The sequence below is a fragment of the Engystomops pustulosus genome, chromosome 11, assembly GCF_040894005.1.
Source record: "Engystomops pustulosus chromosome 11, aEngPut4.maternal, whole genome shotgun sequence".
In the NCBI taxonomy this organism is placed as follows: domain Eukaryota; kingdom Metazoa; phylum Chordata; class Amphibia; order Anura; family Leptodactylidae; genus Engystomops; species Engystomops pustulosus.
Window position 1 is genome coordinate 35,858,968 of NC_092421.1, and position 14,231 is coordinate 35,873,198.

The 14,231-nt window shown below is 39.4% G+C and overlaps 1 protein-coding gene across 1 annotated transcript in view; it reads left to right on the top strand.

The window, feature by feature from the left end:
• The window catches only part of LOC140105832 (microsomal triglyceride transfer protein-like), a 53,618-nt gene that overhangs the window by 14,373 nt on the left and 25,014 nt on the right, over window positions 1-14,231 (top strand). Inside the window, exons 6-8 of the mRNA XM_072129934.1 lie at window positions 5,300-5,439; window positions 6,387-6,537; window positions 13,947-14,104. Of these exons, the coding sequence (XP_071986035.1) occupies window positions 5,300-5,439; window positions 6,387-6,537; window positions 13,947-14,104 (449 nt within the window). The remainder of the gene's footprint in view (window positions 1-5,299; window positions 5,440-6,386; window positions 6,538-13,946; window positions 14,105-14,231) is intronic.

Below are 14,231 nucleotides of genomic sequence, written 5' to 3' on the forward strand. Positions count from 1 at the left end.
ATATGTGAGCATGAGTGCCCTCCATTCCGCACCCTCTAAAACATTGAGATGATACCGTAGGAAAAATTTTTGACAGGCGAGAGGGTACCATGTACCATCGTGAAAAAACTTTAAAGTTTGCCTCCACTAAATTAGCATTTATCGAAATCTTAAAGGTGCGCTCTGCCATGTCTTTCCACTCTCTCATTGTTAGGTTGATAGCAAGATCCTTTTCCCACTCTAGCATATAAGGAAGTTTATTGACAGAAGAAACCATCGTAGTATATATTTGGGATAAAATTCCTCTCCCCGTGTTATTATGTAAACAGAGTGTTTCAAACATTGTTCTAAGACTTATATCAGGAGTTACTTTCGTAAGTGATTGTAAAAAATGTGTAATTTGGGAAAATCTAAACAATTCTGTATCAGGAAAATTATGTGTAGAGCGAAAGTACGACACAGACCGTATTCCCAGCCTATCGATAAAGTCAGCGATTCTATATAGGCCTTTGTCTAACCACCATTGAAAGGCTGATGGTGTTAAGCCCGGAGTGAAGCTTGGATTGGAGAAAAGCCTTGCAGCTGGCGTATGAAAAGAAACCATCTTAAATCTTCGCTTCAACCTATCCCAAATTGCTAAGTTAGAAGAGAGGAGTGGGCACATTATAGCCGGTCTGTCCTTAGGCGCCATCCAAGGTAATAGATCTATAGGAGTCGGGGAGCATGCCGTTTGTTCAATAAAACCCCATAAAGGGAATCTAGACCCTCTGTGTAGGACAACCAATGGAGCTAGTCTAGCTGCATAATAATATTTTGTAACATTTGGAACCCCTAGTCCCCCATCTATTCTTGGGGTATACATAGTGGTTTGCACTATCCTACTACGTTTTTGTCCCCATATAAATTTATTAAACGTAGATTGGAGATTCTTTAAATATAATCCTGGAATATCGATAGGTATAGTACGAAAAAAATAAAGCAGGCGAGGTAACAAAGTCATCTTTAATGCCGCAATGCGACCGAGCCATGATATCTGCAAGGAGGACCAGACTCTCAGCTCATCTAAAAATTTGTTATATAATGGTTTGAAATTCGCTTCAAATAACTTGGTGAAATTTGACGTCAAATTGACCCCTAAATAGGAGATTTTGTCTTCCCTCCAGCGCATCTGAAAATTTAGTTGTATTAATTTAGCCATGTGAGTGGGGATAGTTAAATTTAGGGCTACTGATTTGTCATGGTTAATCTTGAGGCCTGAAAGGGAACCAAACCTATCCAGAACCCGATACAGATTTGGTAGCGTAGTTAAAGGGGATGTTATCATAAATAAAATATCGTCCGCGAACAAGGCGCACTTATGTTCCCTTCCTCCCACTCCAATTCCCTTAATATTGCAGTTTATCCTAACCAAATGGGCTAAGGGCTCAATGGCTAGTATAAAAAGAATGGGAGAAAGGGGACATCCCTGTCTAGTTCCACATTTAATCTTTATGCGATCTGACATGAACCCCTTAATATTAACTTCTGCAGTTGGTGCGGAGTACAAGCTAGACAATATTGTTATAAACTTTTGCCCGAAACCCCAACGCTTGAGTATATAAAAAAGATAATCCCATTGGAGGGAATCAAATGCTTTATGGATATCAATAGCCAAACACATAGCCTGTTTTGCTGGAGTGTTATCCCACTTAGCGTGAACCAGGGAGATCAAATCTATCACTCTCCGGGTTTGGTCTGCTGCCTGTCTGTGGGGTACAAAACCCACCTGATCAGGATGGATATATCCCTCCAAAAAAGTGTTAATTCTTGTGGCCAGGATTTTTGTAAGGATTTTCACATCATTATTAATCAGCGATATTGGCCTATAATTCTGGCAGTTAGTGCTATCTTTCTCTGGCTTTGGTATTAGAGAAATATGAGCCGCTAGGGCTCCCGGGAAGGGAAGCGATCCCTCTCTAATAGAATTAAAGTATTGTACTAAGTGAGGCACCAATAAATCAGAAAATTTCTTGTAATAAAAATTTGAGAATCCATCCGGACCTGGACATTTAGATGGTTTAAGCGATTTTATAGCTTTCAGCACCTCTTCATAGGTGAAGGGGGCATCGACCAGGTCTTTGTGTGAATCACTTAGTACTGGAAGTTGAATATCTGCGAATAGACGGTCAGGAGACCGACAAAGAATTTCCTGACTGTAAAGCTCTTTATAATAATTTGCGAAAATTTCCAATACTTCTTTTGGATTTTGGGTTAATTTACCATCTGTCTTCCGAATTTTAGGAATAGAAAAGGTTTGGGGGCGGGGGGTTAGCCTACGGGTTAGTAAAGTACCGGTTTTATCACTTTGAGAAAAAAATTTAAATTTGGACCATCTGATACTGGGTATGTTCGCTTTGCATGAAATCAAATGGTAGAGACCCAAAACCAATCACGGTTTTTAAAGGTGGGTGTTCACTTCAGGTTCGGGTAGCTGAACCAAACTTTGCTTCAATGTTCAGCCAAACTTGGCGAACCCGAAACTGAAAGTGTCTGCTCATCATACTACTATAGATGCTCCTTAGCTTGTACAAGGTTACATGGTAAAGCGTTACTTCAAAGAAGACATTGCCAGGGTTCCTATAGGAAGAACTAAAAATTGTTTTACACCGTTTGTTTTAAAAATTGTCACTGATGCAGTAGCAGAAGTTGTAGCAGTCACATGACCACAGACCAGAGGGCCAGACTACAGACACAAGGAGTAAGCTAAAGGTAAGTATTCTTATTTCTTTTCTCTTCTTCATCTTTAAAGGGATATTTTGGGTGTAACTGAAAAAACCCTTTTTGCTGGGTTTTTTTAGTATTGATAGTGCTACTACTAATTATTATACATTATACCAGAATAAGAAAAAGCATAAATATCTATTAAGCCTTAACCACAATTGGAATGCATAATTACTGAATTCTAATCCAGACATAGCACAATAGAACACAAACGAACAACCCATACAAAAAGTGTTTGAAATAATGAAAACTTAGAAAGTGGATTCTATGGAATTTGCTGAGAACACACATTAGTGATCTGTGGGGGGCCTTGACTGGGGTTTGGCTTAAAGCCTAGTTATGTCAAAGGAACTGGACTTGTCCCTTCAAGAAAAATAAACCAGCACTTGCAGCTGTTTGTTCTTCTTTTATCTCTTTCTTCTTGAGATTCATGCAGGGGGCCTGTGGAGCACATATCATGACGTGTATATTTCATTAGAACATATTCTTATAAGTTCAAAGGGAACCTGTCACCAGGGACCTAATTTTCACTAAAGACAAGTTGCAAAGGCACATTACAGTGGCATTGTAAATATGCCCTTCTGCTTTCTCTAAGCATTTGCATTACAATACAAGTGTGTTATAGCTTACCTGGCACCCTGACCGAATGCTCTGTGTAGTCCTATGGGTTGTGTTTTGGTTTGGATGCATTTCAGAAAACAACATGTGACTTGTCTGTGCTGCAGACTCCTCAGCTCTCAGCCCCCACCTTTGTGGTCATGTACAGCTCCTCCATTCCCCACTGATGTCAGCTCATTAGACTGTGACCACTGTGAAAGAGCAGGAGGGAGGAGCTGTACAGCAGCACAAAGGTGGGGACCGATAGCTGAGGAGTGAGTAACACAGACAAGTCACATTTTTTTTTAATGCATCTAAATCAAAGCCCAACCCCGTGGGACTAAACAGAGGATTCTGTCAGGGTGCAAGGTAAGTTATAACACAGCATTATATTGTAATACAAATGCTTAGAGAAAGCAGAAATACATATTTGCAATGCAGCTGGAATGGGCTTCGGTAACCTGACTTTAGTAAAAATGAGGTCCCTGGTGACAGGTTCCCTTTAAAGGGGTTATCCGGGTTTTAAAAATTACTGAGGGCAGGGCTGAGGAGGCCTATTTAAAAATGTACTTACCTCGTCCGGCGGCGCCGATGTCCCACGACACGGCTGGTCTCCTCTGTGCGCCGGTTTCATTACAAGGGCGCACAGGGAGCTTCCAGCCGGCCGGAAGCTCCCATCCGACACCATCTCCCAGCACAACGGGAGGAGCCGGCCAAGTCACGGACCGGAAGCTCCCTGTGCGCGACTTCTGTGCCCCTGTAAACAAACAGGGGCACGGATCGAAGGGACCGCGGCGCGGGACATCGGCGGCGCCGGAGGAGGTAAGTACCAGTTTATTTTGTTTAACTAGCCCACCCCAGCCCGCCATCAGTAATTTTAAAACCCGGATAACCCCTTTAAGCTACAGTATGAAATGTTCACTGGGCAACTCCATGCCAACTTCAAGGAACAGATTGATACACCACTCCCAATACTCAAAAATACAAAAATACCTGCTTATCTGCTTAGGGTAAATCAGAGAGCTGCTATATTGACTTTTCTTTATCTTGTCAGCTAGTTTCTAAAAAAGTTTTTTTTAATGTTGCAAATTTTGTGTAAAATATATTTGTGTGGAATAAGTCCTTAGCCTGTGAGGATATCATATATAGGTAAGGCTACATTCCCACTATGTTGTAAGGATACATTGGGATCCCTACATACACTAACAATAGAGCGCAAATATGTTTGGACAGTTACATCACTGGGAATCTCCCACAGCTTACTCTCAGCGGAGGCCAGGGCTGGATGCAATACTTTGCTCTAATGGAACAGGAGAGAGCAGTATGGAAACACGTAACTTGATAATTTTTTCCATCCTGTGTTTCCTAAAGCATGCTACATTTACTGGTCAAATGGAGGTAAAAATGGTAGAAAAATATGTCTATAGATATGGTCAGTGTATAGGCTGGTGGCTTTCCTGGCGTCTATACGGTGAGGATATGCACAAAACACCCACATTTACTAAGGTCCATGCGCCAGTTTTTTGTCAGACTGCAAACTGCTTGTACATGTATTTAAGAAGTGTCTGAGACACATTTCTGGCGCGTGTGACACAATTGTATCGCACGGAACACTTTGTGGCGCATGCTGTATTAGGCATCATGTGACACAAATTAGAAGGCGTTCTGAAGCTTATTCCGAACGTGCGCCAGATTTATCACGCGAAGTCTGACATAAGTCTGTCGAAAGCCCTATGTTAAAGGTGCATCATAAAAAAGTTGGTGAACTCTGTTGGGCCAGTGCAGGGAGCGCCAGATTCCTGATTTCTGGTGCAGGTTCTTCATAAATCTGGTCCACCCGGCATTATACACAGGCAAACCCACTTTTAGTGCAGTAAATGTGCCCCAATATAAATGGAGCCTAGGAATAAGAAACAATTTTAAGCTTTAAAAACCTAAACCAAACAAACTGTCTCTTTTTAAGGCGCTGGGGGTATCTTGGAAGTCTGCCACCGTGGGATACATGTCCCTTAATGGCTCTACATGCCTGAAAGTTGTTTCAGAAGAAAACCATAATTTGTCTGCAAGTTTGAGATCTAAGCTTGGTGTTCAGGTGACGTCCAGGTAAATCACTGCTTAAATATATAGATTGTCATATGGGGATTGCGTGGACTGCTGTAATGGCAGGACACAAACAAGGAGCCCTGACACTGAGACCCCCAATCTGTCCCTACCTGCTTATTGGGTCCCCCCTAAACGGAGGCCAATAACTGGATGACATTCCCTCCCTGGGTAAGGTGTGAACACGTAACAATACAGACAAACAAACACAATAAGGAAAGGTATACAATCTGTGTTGGCAACAGCGGGGAATAACAATAACCAAATCACAATCCAAATACAGTAGTCAAGACACAGGCAAGAGATCAGAATCCAGAACTAGAGAATGCAAGAGAAGCTAGAAACACAGCTAGATAACAGTTTGACCAGCAAGGAGTCACAGGTGGAAGGAGCAAGCAATTACAGGTCCACAATGTTAACTCTTGCAGGACAGAATCAGTGAGGGGAGTGGCAGATATCAGGTCAGACAGCCACTAGAACCGAGTTCAGACTGCAGGATGACGAAAAACTCAGTGTCTCCTAATCCTACCAGCACGGTTATAGGAGACAGCAGGCGCAGATGTAACAACTGCTTTGTTTTCCTAAGCTAATGTTAGACAGCAGCAGAATATCTACCATAATTTTAATGTATATTTAGCCCTATAGCTGATGAGCATGTGTGATTCCATTTACATGCTGAGTTCGGTTTACGACGTTCAAGCAAGCTTACAATGTGAGCAAGCTCGTGGGCAATATACCTTATGTTGATACATTTCTTTTTAAAGATGTATTTTAGGCATAAGGGTTCAAATGCAAAATCTTTAACTTTTATCTCAACTTATATAATATACTGTATTATATGTAGTCCATTATTCACACATAAACCTATATATAAACTTTCCATTCCCAAACCTTCCATTCACTTCTCACTTTTCTAGCTATACAATTGTATTTTATTTGTTTTTAACCAGGCAGCAAATAGAGCTTATATCCTCTAAGCCGGGCTCCCCCGAAATCCAAGGCGAAAGTATTGTTCAGGTACTTGGACAACTGCAAGAAAAATTCCACCGGACAGAACTTATCAGCCATCCCCGGGAAAGGACTACAGGAAATCAAACATTGGTGAGTTTGCAATGCACATAGGGAAATCAACAGAGTAAGTAAAGTATGGCTCTATTTACAAGCACTAACAAATCTGTGGAGGCTACACACATCAATGTATGAGGACATTGCTTTATCTGTTACCTAACCAGACAAATTTACAGAACAACCTCAGCGAAATTCTTTGTTGGCCACTACACTGATTTTGCCGTAATTTCGGGTACATCTACTTCTTTAATCAGAAATCAACTTAGGAATAAAATGTGGCAGAATCTCAATCAGCTGCTTTCGACAAGATTTACCAATCCAACCAATAATTGGTATGGATGTAGGGTTCCTATGCACTATCCCTACTGCCAGACTCCTCCGGCATCAGCATATCTCACAAGGACAAAAGAATCAAGCTGCTGAACTCCAACTTGCCCGCTCTTTGTCCCTTCCCATATTTGTAGTCAGGGAACATTCGGGGAGGGGGAAATCACTAAACATCACACACAATAGATGATTGGACAAACTTTGGCAAATCAGAAGATTTGGACAGTTTACATCTAAAACTGTACATAAAAAAAATAAACCAGATTTATTATCCAACATCAGTCACTGTGATAAATTTATAGTGTCATATTTACCTTTATCTTAAGTGGCCACAAGTCACCATGCAGCTGTAGCCACAAACCTACAATTTACATTTCAAGCTCTTACAAGTTTCATCAGTCAACAACGGAGCCAATGTATCAACTCCAGTCGTTTCAATCTCTCTAGTGATTCCTGCCCAGCAATAGTGCAGGGTAATAGAAATCTGGCATAGATTTTAGAGATAACCTTCACCTGCTTTGTGGGGCAGGTTGACTGGTAAATTTGGCTGGTCAGGGGACCTCACATTTTTCCCACCCCTTGTTTTGGGTTCTAAAGGACAGAAAAAAGTCCCAAATTCCAGGAACCGAGATTGTTTCATGCATTGTATGCCACAAAAACTGTCACTCAAATATATTCAGTAGTGTCTATAATGGACACAGAGTATAAAATGTTCCAGGTTTTATAGGTTCTCAAGATCTGGGTGTAAATAATAATGTTGTATTTAATGTTAGCAAAAAATATATTGTAATATTCAAGTGTATCAAAAAATTGCTCAACTTTTTATTCTACTACTAATGAACTTTACCTTCATTACCTTAGAATCCCCTTTAATTTTTTTTCTTTTTCATATTCCATAATTGTGGCTTGATATCACTTTTAACATCCTGCACTTAACATGTGGTCTGCGTCAAACTTCAGCAAAGTCCTTGAGTACAATACTGTACTTCACACAGGGAGTTCACTGATGCTGCCTCATCTGATTTGGAAAAGGGATCTAACCATTAACTAAGTAAAATATTCCCATTGATCTGGGGTCATTATTTGTACTTTAGAGATAACTATAACCTTTTTTCAGATTTTCAAAGAGGAGCTTCACACCAATGGGCAAACTGGGGCTACATGTGCAGTCAGCATTTTATTTCTGTGTAGCTTTATATAGACCTTGTCCATGCATTAAAGAGTTATTCTGGAAAGATAAAGTTTTCACTTGACTGGATGAATTATAGCAGTTGTAGTTATCATTATATTAAGTATAGTAGTTGTCACTGGTTCCATAAGCAATGGGAGCCCATAAACAGCTGTGCAACACTTTGATCTCCTCTGACTTTTAGCAATTTAAGCATCATAAATCCTTCAACCCTATCTGTGGACTGTGATGTATAATGGATAGATGCCAGGCATGTGCTTCCTCTCCCCTTTGTCAGAAGCAGAAGTAAGTCAGTCAATCGTTAAGTAACTTAGACTTAAGAGAAATTTTCAGCTGAAAGGGTTACAGTCTCCATCTTCTTCTGTATTCAGAGAAGAAAATAATTAATTTAATTGGAGCTTCAAGTGGTTTTCCCACCTAGGCATAAACAAGTACTGTAATTCATCTGCAATATATAAACATTTCTTAAATTGCATGTTGTTAAAAAAAAGTGTTCCTGTGTGAAGATAATTTCCCATAAATGTAGAAACAAGATAGCTGTCCTTGGATACAACCACCACCACTCTCTTCCAGCACTGGCCATGCATCACTCGAACAGAGGTGGTCATATCCAATGACAACAATGTTGTTTCTAATGGACTACATGGCTAGATGTATGGGAAATCATATTCAGACAGGTAGAAAAAAAAATTAAAACATCAAATTGAATAAATAACCTTCAAAGTACACACAGGGAAAAAGCAGTGCGGCATTGGTTGGCATGGCACTGCCAGATTCTGTATAAAGAGAGTTGACAGAGATGGGCAGTGGGAGTAGGCAGTAGAGAGGAAGGGGAGAATATGATGTTAATTATTTTTAAAGACCCCCCCTAGTCATATAATAAAAAAAAAAAATTATATAACTGAACAACCCCTTTCAGTACAAACATAACTAATATACTCACCTGAAGTGTCCTATAAGCCCCCAAGGACGATAAATGAGTATTCTCTGATTCCGCTGATTTAATTTGCTCAACTAGTACAGTATTTGTGGGTTCCCAGCTGTCCCTTTGAATACAGGTACAGGGGGTATAGGGATCGGGCAAGTTAAAATTTAGCTGCCAGATATTCTTGTTTTTGGGGGATTATCCACTGCCAGAAGACGCTGGGAATGCTTCAAAAAATATATTTTTGTTAAAAATACTCTTAAGGGAGCTATGGCTATTAGGCAAGTCGAACCCAAAGAGACAACTTGGAAGGATGGCCTCCTCTCTTGAATATGCATTGATCTTATACAAATCGCTGTTTTATCGTTGTTTTTGAGTATAATAAATACCTTTTAAAGAATTTAACGAGTTTGGGGCAATTTGCACTATAGATCTGTCTTCCTTCTAGTCCACACAATGAGCCAAAAAAAACCTTATAGGATTCGGCAGACAACTGCGGTGCGTTTTTTCCAAGGCAGTGTGTATGGGTACCAACTGGATCAGTGGATAAAAGAAAAGGAGACGGGTTGCAAACTCTTTTATTGTTTATTCGGAGCACTTGAAAGTGCTTTTATTTGTATTTTTACGGAGATTCCACATCTTGATCCAAGACAGTAGCTTGGCACTCTATATATTCTTTGCTGGCAATGCTTCCTCTTTCCCTATACACGTTCAGTTGGCCTAACCAAACGCCCTTGTGTATAAGGGAACTTGGAAGGATAACTGTGTAATTTTGCCTTTATGTGAAAGGCAAAGAAGCTCATTGAAGCTTATTGTTCTCACTTGAGAGCAAAGGTCTGTTAAATTCCAATACGATATTCCAATAAAAGACAACATAATATAATAGAACAAAATATATGGCAAGTCATACCCAACCTAATTCTTCATGCATGCCATTAGGGGGCCATTGGGTGGCCACCATAGAATTCATGTTATCTACAAATCCTGCTGGAATCTGCTGGTTCTGTATTACACATGATTAATAAACTGCATATACATAATTCCCAGGTAATTTTGTGCATTGCAGCTGTTCTAGCTTTCTGTAAATTTAAGCAAATTACAGTCCTGGGACGCAGTACCACTGCAGTGCTCACTTTTAATAACCTGTATTGGGTCTCATTAGAAGTGATTGAAGGGGGTTTTAATATTTTAATACCTAAGCTTCAAAATAAATATGTTTCACATCTCTATCGTTTGACACAACACAATCTGTAAATTACAGTAAGTAAAAATCACAAACTCACTACCAATTGTAAAAGACATTAATAAAATATGGATCAAGAAATGACTTACAATTTAGAAAAAAAGATTATTGCCTACCATTGCAATCATTTTCATACATTTAATTTTTTAAGTTAGACCCTTAATGGACCACTAAGGAATCTTGTCTAGGATATTAAAGGGTTGGGCACTAATACAAAATTTTACCAGGGTGAGACCCTAAGGAGAGAGGGGGTATGTATACGGTAATGACTGCATGGCCTCTCCATCTGCGAGAAGCCAAACAGGACACAGAATGACACAGAAAGTCTTGAGTCCTGTTGCTGCTAGTGACAACAAAGAAACTTTACCAGTGTGAGTTTAATATAGGTAACCTCATTAGAGTCTTATACATTTCCTGTTAACGTTTTATGATAGTGTCTATTCCCTAAATTTGAGATTTGTATTGGCCATTTTGACGAACCACTCTTAGGTCACGGGGTACACTTATACTAGAGAGTCTCAAAATGTAGTACTTAAAACCCCACCCACCCATGCAATATGGCATTTTTATGCTAAATTCAAGTCTCTTAGCTCTGGCACTCACTCACCTATACTTCTCATATTCTTATATATAATAAGAAGGAAAATAGGCACCTATCTACTTAAGTCCCTCACCAATTTTAGAAAATCTCGAATTACGGATTACACAATTAGCTATATGATTACTCAACTTTAAGTTCATAAGGATACAAGCAGAAATGTATTAAGTTTTAAAAATCTAATACACTAATGGACAGCCCAAACATAAAAAAAACATACAATTGTCAGAAAAAGGATTACACAGACTATGCACACAATACATACACTAACAGTTATAAAATAAAAAATAATAAAAATGAATAGACCTCCAATCAACTGTGCACCTTGTTACATTTCACCCCATATCAGACAAGAGGGGTGTATGTTCAGGAATAGGGGTGTTAGGTGATTTGACCAGGTTCCCAAATAGCTAAAATCCTGAAATTTAAGAGCCATGTGACATAATTTCCCCTGACTATCCTGTTAGTGGGACCTCATAACTACAAATTATGTCCGAGTTATTCGATAGATATGATTTCCCATTGTCCTGTAGTTACACTCCTTCTTCCTGCCTAAACAAATTTTCAAACAAAAGTCTTTTGAACAATAGGCACCGGACCCAGGTTTCTTTATGGAAAATCCTGTATGGCTACAACAGTGTAACCAAAATTTGCAAATGAGGCTTGCACTAGAAAAGGTGGACTAACAGTAAACAATTGTATGATTTCTGTAATTACCACAGCCATACCCACTGATTTTTACAAGACTGGATGCGATCTGAATAAATATCTTTTCTTTGCATAACATAACAGTAAATGAGGTTGAAAAAGGCACAGAATTCAAGAAATGCATCCAGAATGTTTGCACTTTAAGAAGAATGTATGTACTCGAGTATAAGCCTAGGGTGGGAAATAGAGCCACTACTATGTAATAAAATGTTCACGGCAGCCCCTCCAATTAATAAAATGTCCAGCGAGTAGCCATATTAATAAAATGTCCAGTAGAGTGCCCCCATTAATATAATGTCTGGCAGAGAGCCCCCCAGTATTACAATGTCCAGCAGAGTGCCCCATTAATATAATGTCCAACAGAGTGCCTCCATTAATATAATGTCCAGCAGAGTGTCCCCATTGATATCATGTCCAGCAGAGTGACCCCTTAAAATAATAAAGATAGTACTCATCCCCCGGCATCCCCCCTCCCCCCCAATACCTCTTCAGGTTCCTGGCCGGGCCAGCAGATGCGTGTCTATGCGATCAGCTGGTACAGAAACTAAGACGTCAGCAGACGGTGACACTGACACGACATAGTTTCTGTGCCGCCAAATCGCATAGATGTCGAGGAATGATAGAAATAACCTATGAAGCTCCCATTGCTTCTGTCTTTACATTTCTCATTTCTCACTCTGCCCCTGTTCACTCCTCCCATCTTTCTGCATCAGAAACGTTTATATAATCTACAAATATCTTTTTATGCAGGTATAATAATAATAATATACCGAGTCATCCGTGTTGTAGTTATGTAATGCAACACTGATACCAAAATGGCTGACAGAGATAATGGCCTCTTTTGGCTTCTTGTGCACCCACAGTTCAAATACATAGAGTAATATTTAAAAGAAGAGGCGATAGAAGAGATATTTCTTACATACAAGTCTATAGAAAGTCTATTGTTGTAGCTCTAACTGTTCACTGATTTTATAAGCAAGCAAAGATTTATTTAAAATGAAGTATTATTTTGAATTTTTTTTGTTGAAAATGAATGAACTTATATCTTTACATTACAAAAAATCTTCCAGTCTCCAGACTATGAGGAGTGTCTGTTCTCTTTTAATTGATTATTTTTTAATATTTTTTCTTCTTTTATCGCCTTTTTTCATTATCCTAATACTAACTTATTCTAAGTGCTTGGAGGGACATTGCAGAGGCTTCGTTGTCAGGTGGTTGACCTCAATATCTCACAAGAAGGTCATCTGTTTCTGGGTAATTGAAGGTTAGGCAGCTCCTCTCAAGGCTGGTGAAGCATTAAGTCCAAAGAGATAGCCACTTCTAGGACAAACACAAATCCAGCGATTGCTGATCCCCATCCTGTGCCTGACATTTACAGCTGGTAAATTGGCTCCTGGATATAATGTAGTGAGGGATTTCAGATGATCTGCTGTAACAATTCTGCCTTTTCCTCAAGGCCACATCTCAACAACGACTGACTTCTGTATGTGCATGTCTAGGTGCTAGTTTTATATCAAATTTTTTACATATATAGATGAATGTGATGTAAATTACTTTTGCTCCTCTAGATCTAAAATCTGCTGCTTATAAAATGTTTTGCAAATTCCTCATGTCTTTACATGGGCGCGCACACACACAGCTAAGGAATCCTCATTTCTGAGCATAGTGCCCGGGAGAAAAAACTTGGAGCAGGTCCTATCCTTGGCCATATTTGTGGCTCTGCCCTCTCATAGAAGTCTAAAGCACTGTGAAAAATACACATGACACACTGGGAGTGATCTATTGTTTGGTTTTGTTTACTACTTATTTAGACTGGGTCAAATAAGCCTCAAATGGGGCAAATAATTTCCAGGTACGACAAATACATCTCCACTGGAACTAATAAGTCTCAACTGGGACAAATAAATCTCAAAATAATCTCAAAGAAACCAGACAAGTACATGTATCATTGTTTTCCTTTGCAAAACTTTGCAAAAGTTGGCTGAAGTCAGCATACTTTAGCAGTGCTATGTACCTTTCTAAATTTGCTGATGTGATACATGTTTGCTTTGTCTCTTATATGCGTGTTCCGATGCACAGCTTGGCCGTGCACCACATTTATCATGCAGTGTTAAAAAGAAGTTGGTGAACTCTTTCAGAGCAGTGCAGGGGTGCCAGATTCGAGAAGAATGTATGCCACAAGTCATGAATATGGCGCACCCTGCACACTTTGCGGGCACTGCCATTGGCCCACTTTTATCAAAACTAGTGCAAACTAGTGCCTTACTCCAAATAGTAAAATGATGAGACAATTGAATTTCAAAGTACCTGTTACTTATCTCCACAAACATCTGCTTTCTGAGCAGTCTGATAGCCGATATTTATCTAATGTATATAGGGGCCTTAAGAATGCATTGTCCTTCTATGAGACATAAGACATCTCCTGTCTGAACCTGTATATACTCTGTTTTAGCTTAAAAGATACCAAGAGACAGCAAAGAGAAAAATGAAAAAACTGGTGTTTTCCAAGCTCTCAACAGTCCGATACTTTAGAAATGCTGTTCATACATTACGATCTGCTAAAAAGATGGAGGTTCTTCAACTCTTGAAAACAGCTTCTTCTGAACTTGTGTAAGTTGTTTTTTTATTACTACTATTGCTAATGTTATTGTATGTGATGAAATCAAACTTTCTTTTGCTAAGTCCTTACCACCTTCACCGACTTGAACTCTTCACATTCTTTAATGGTTGACATTCC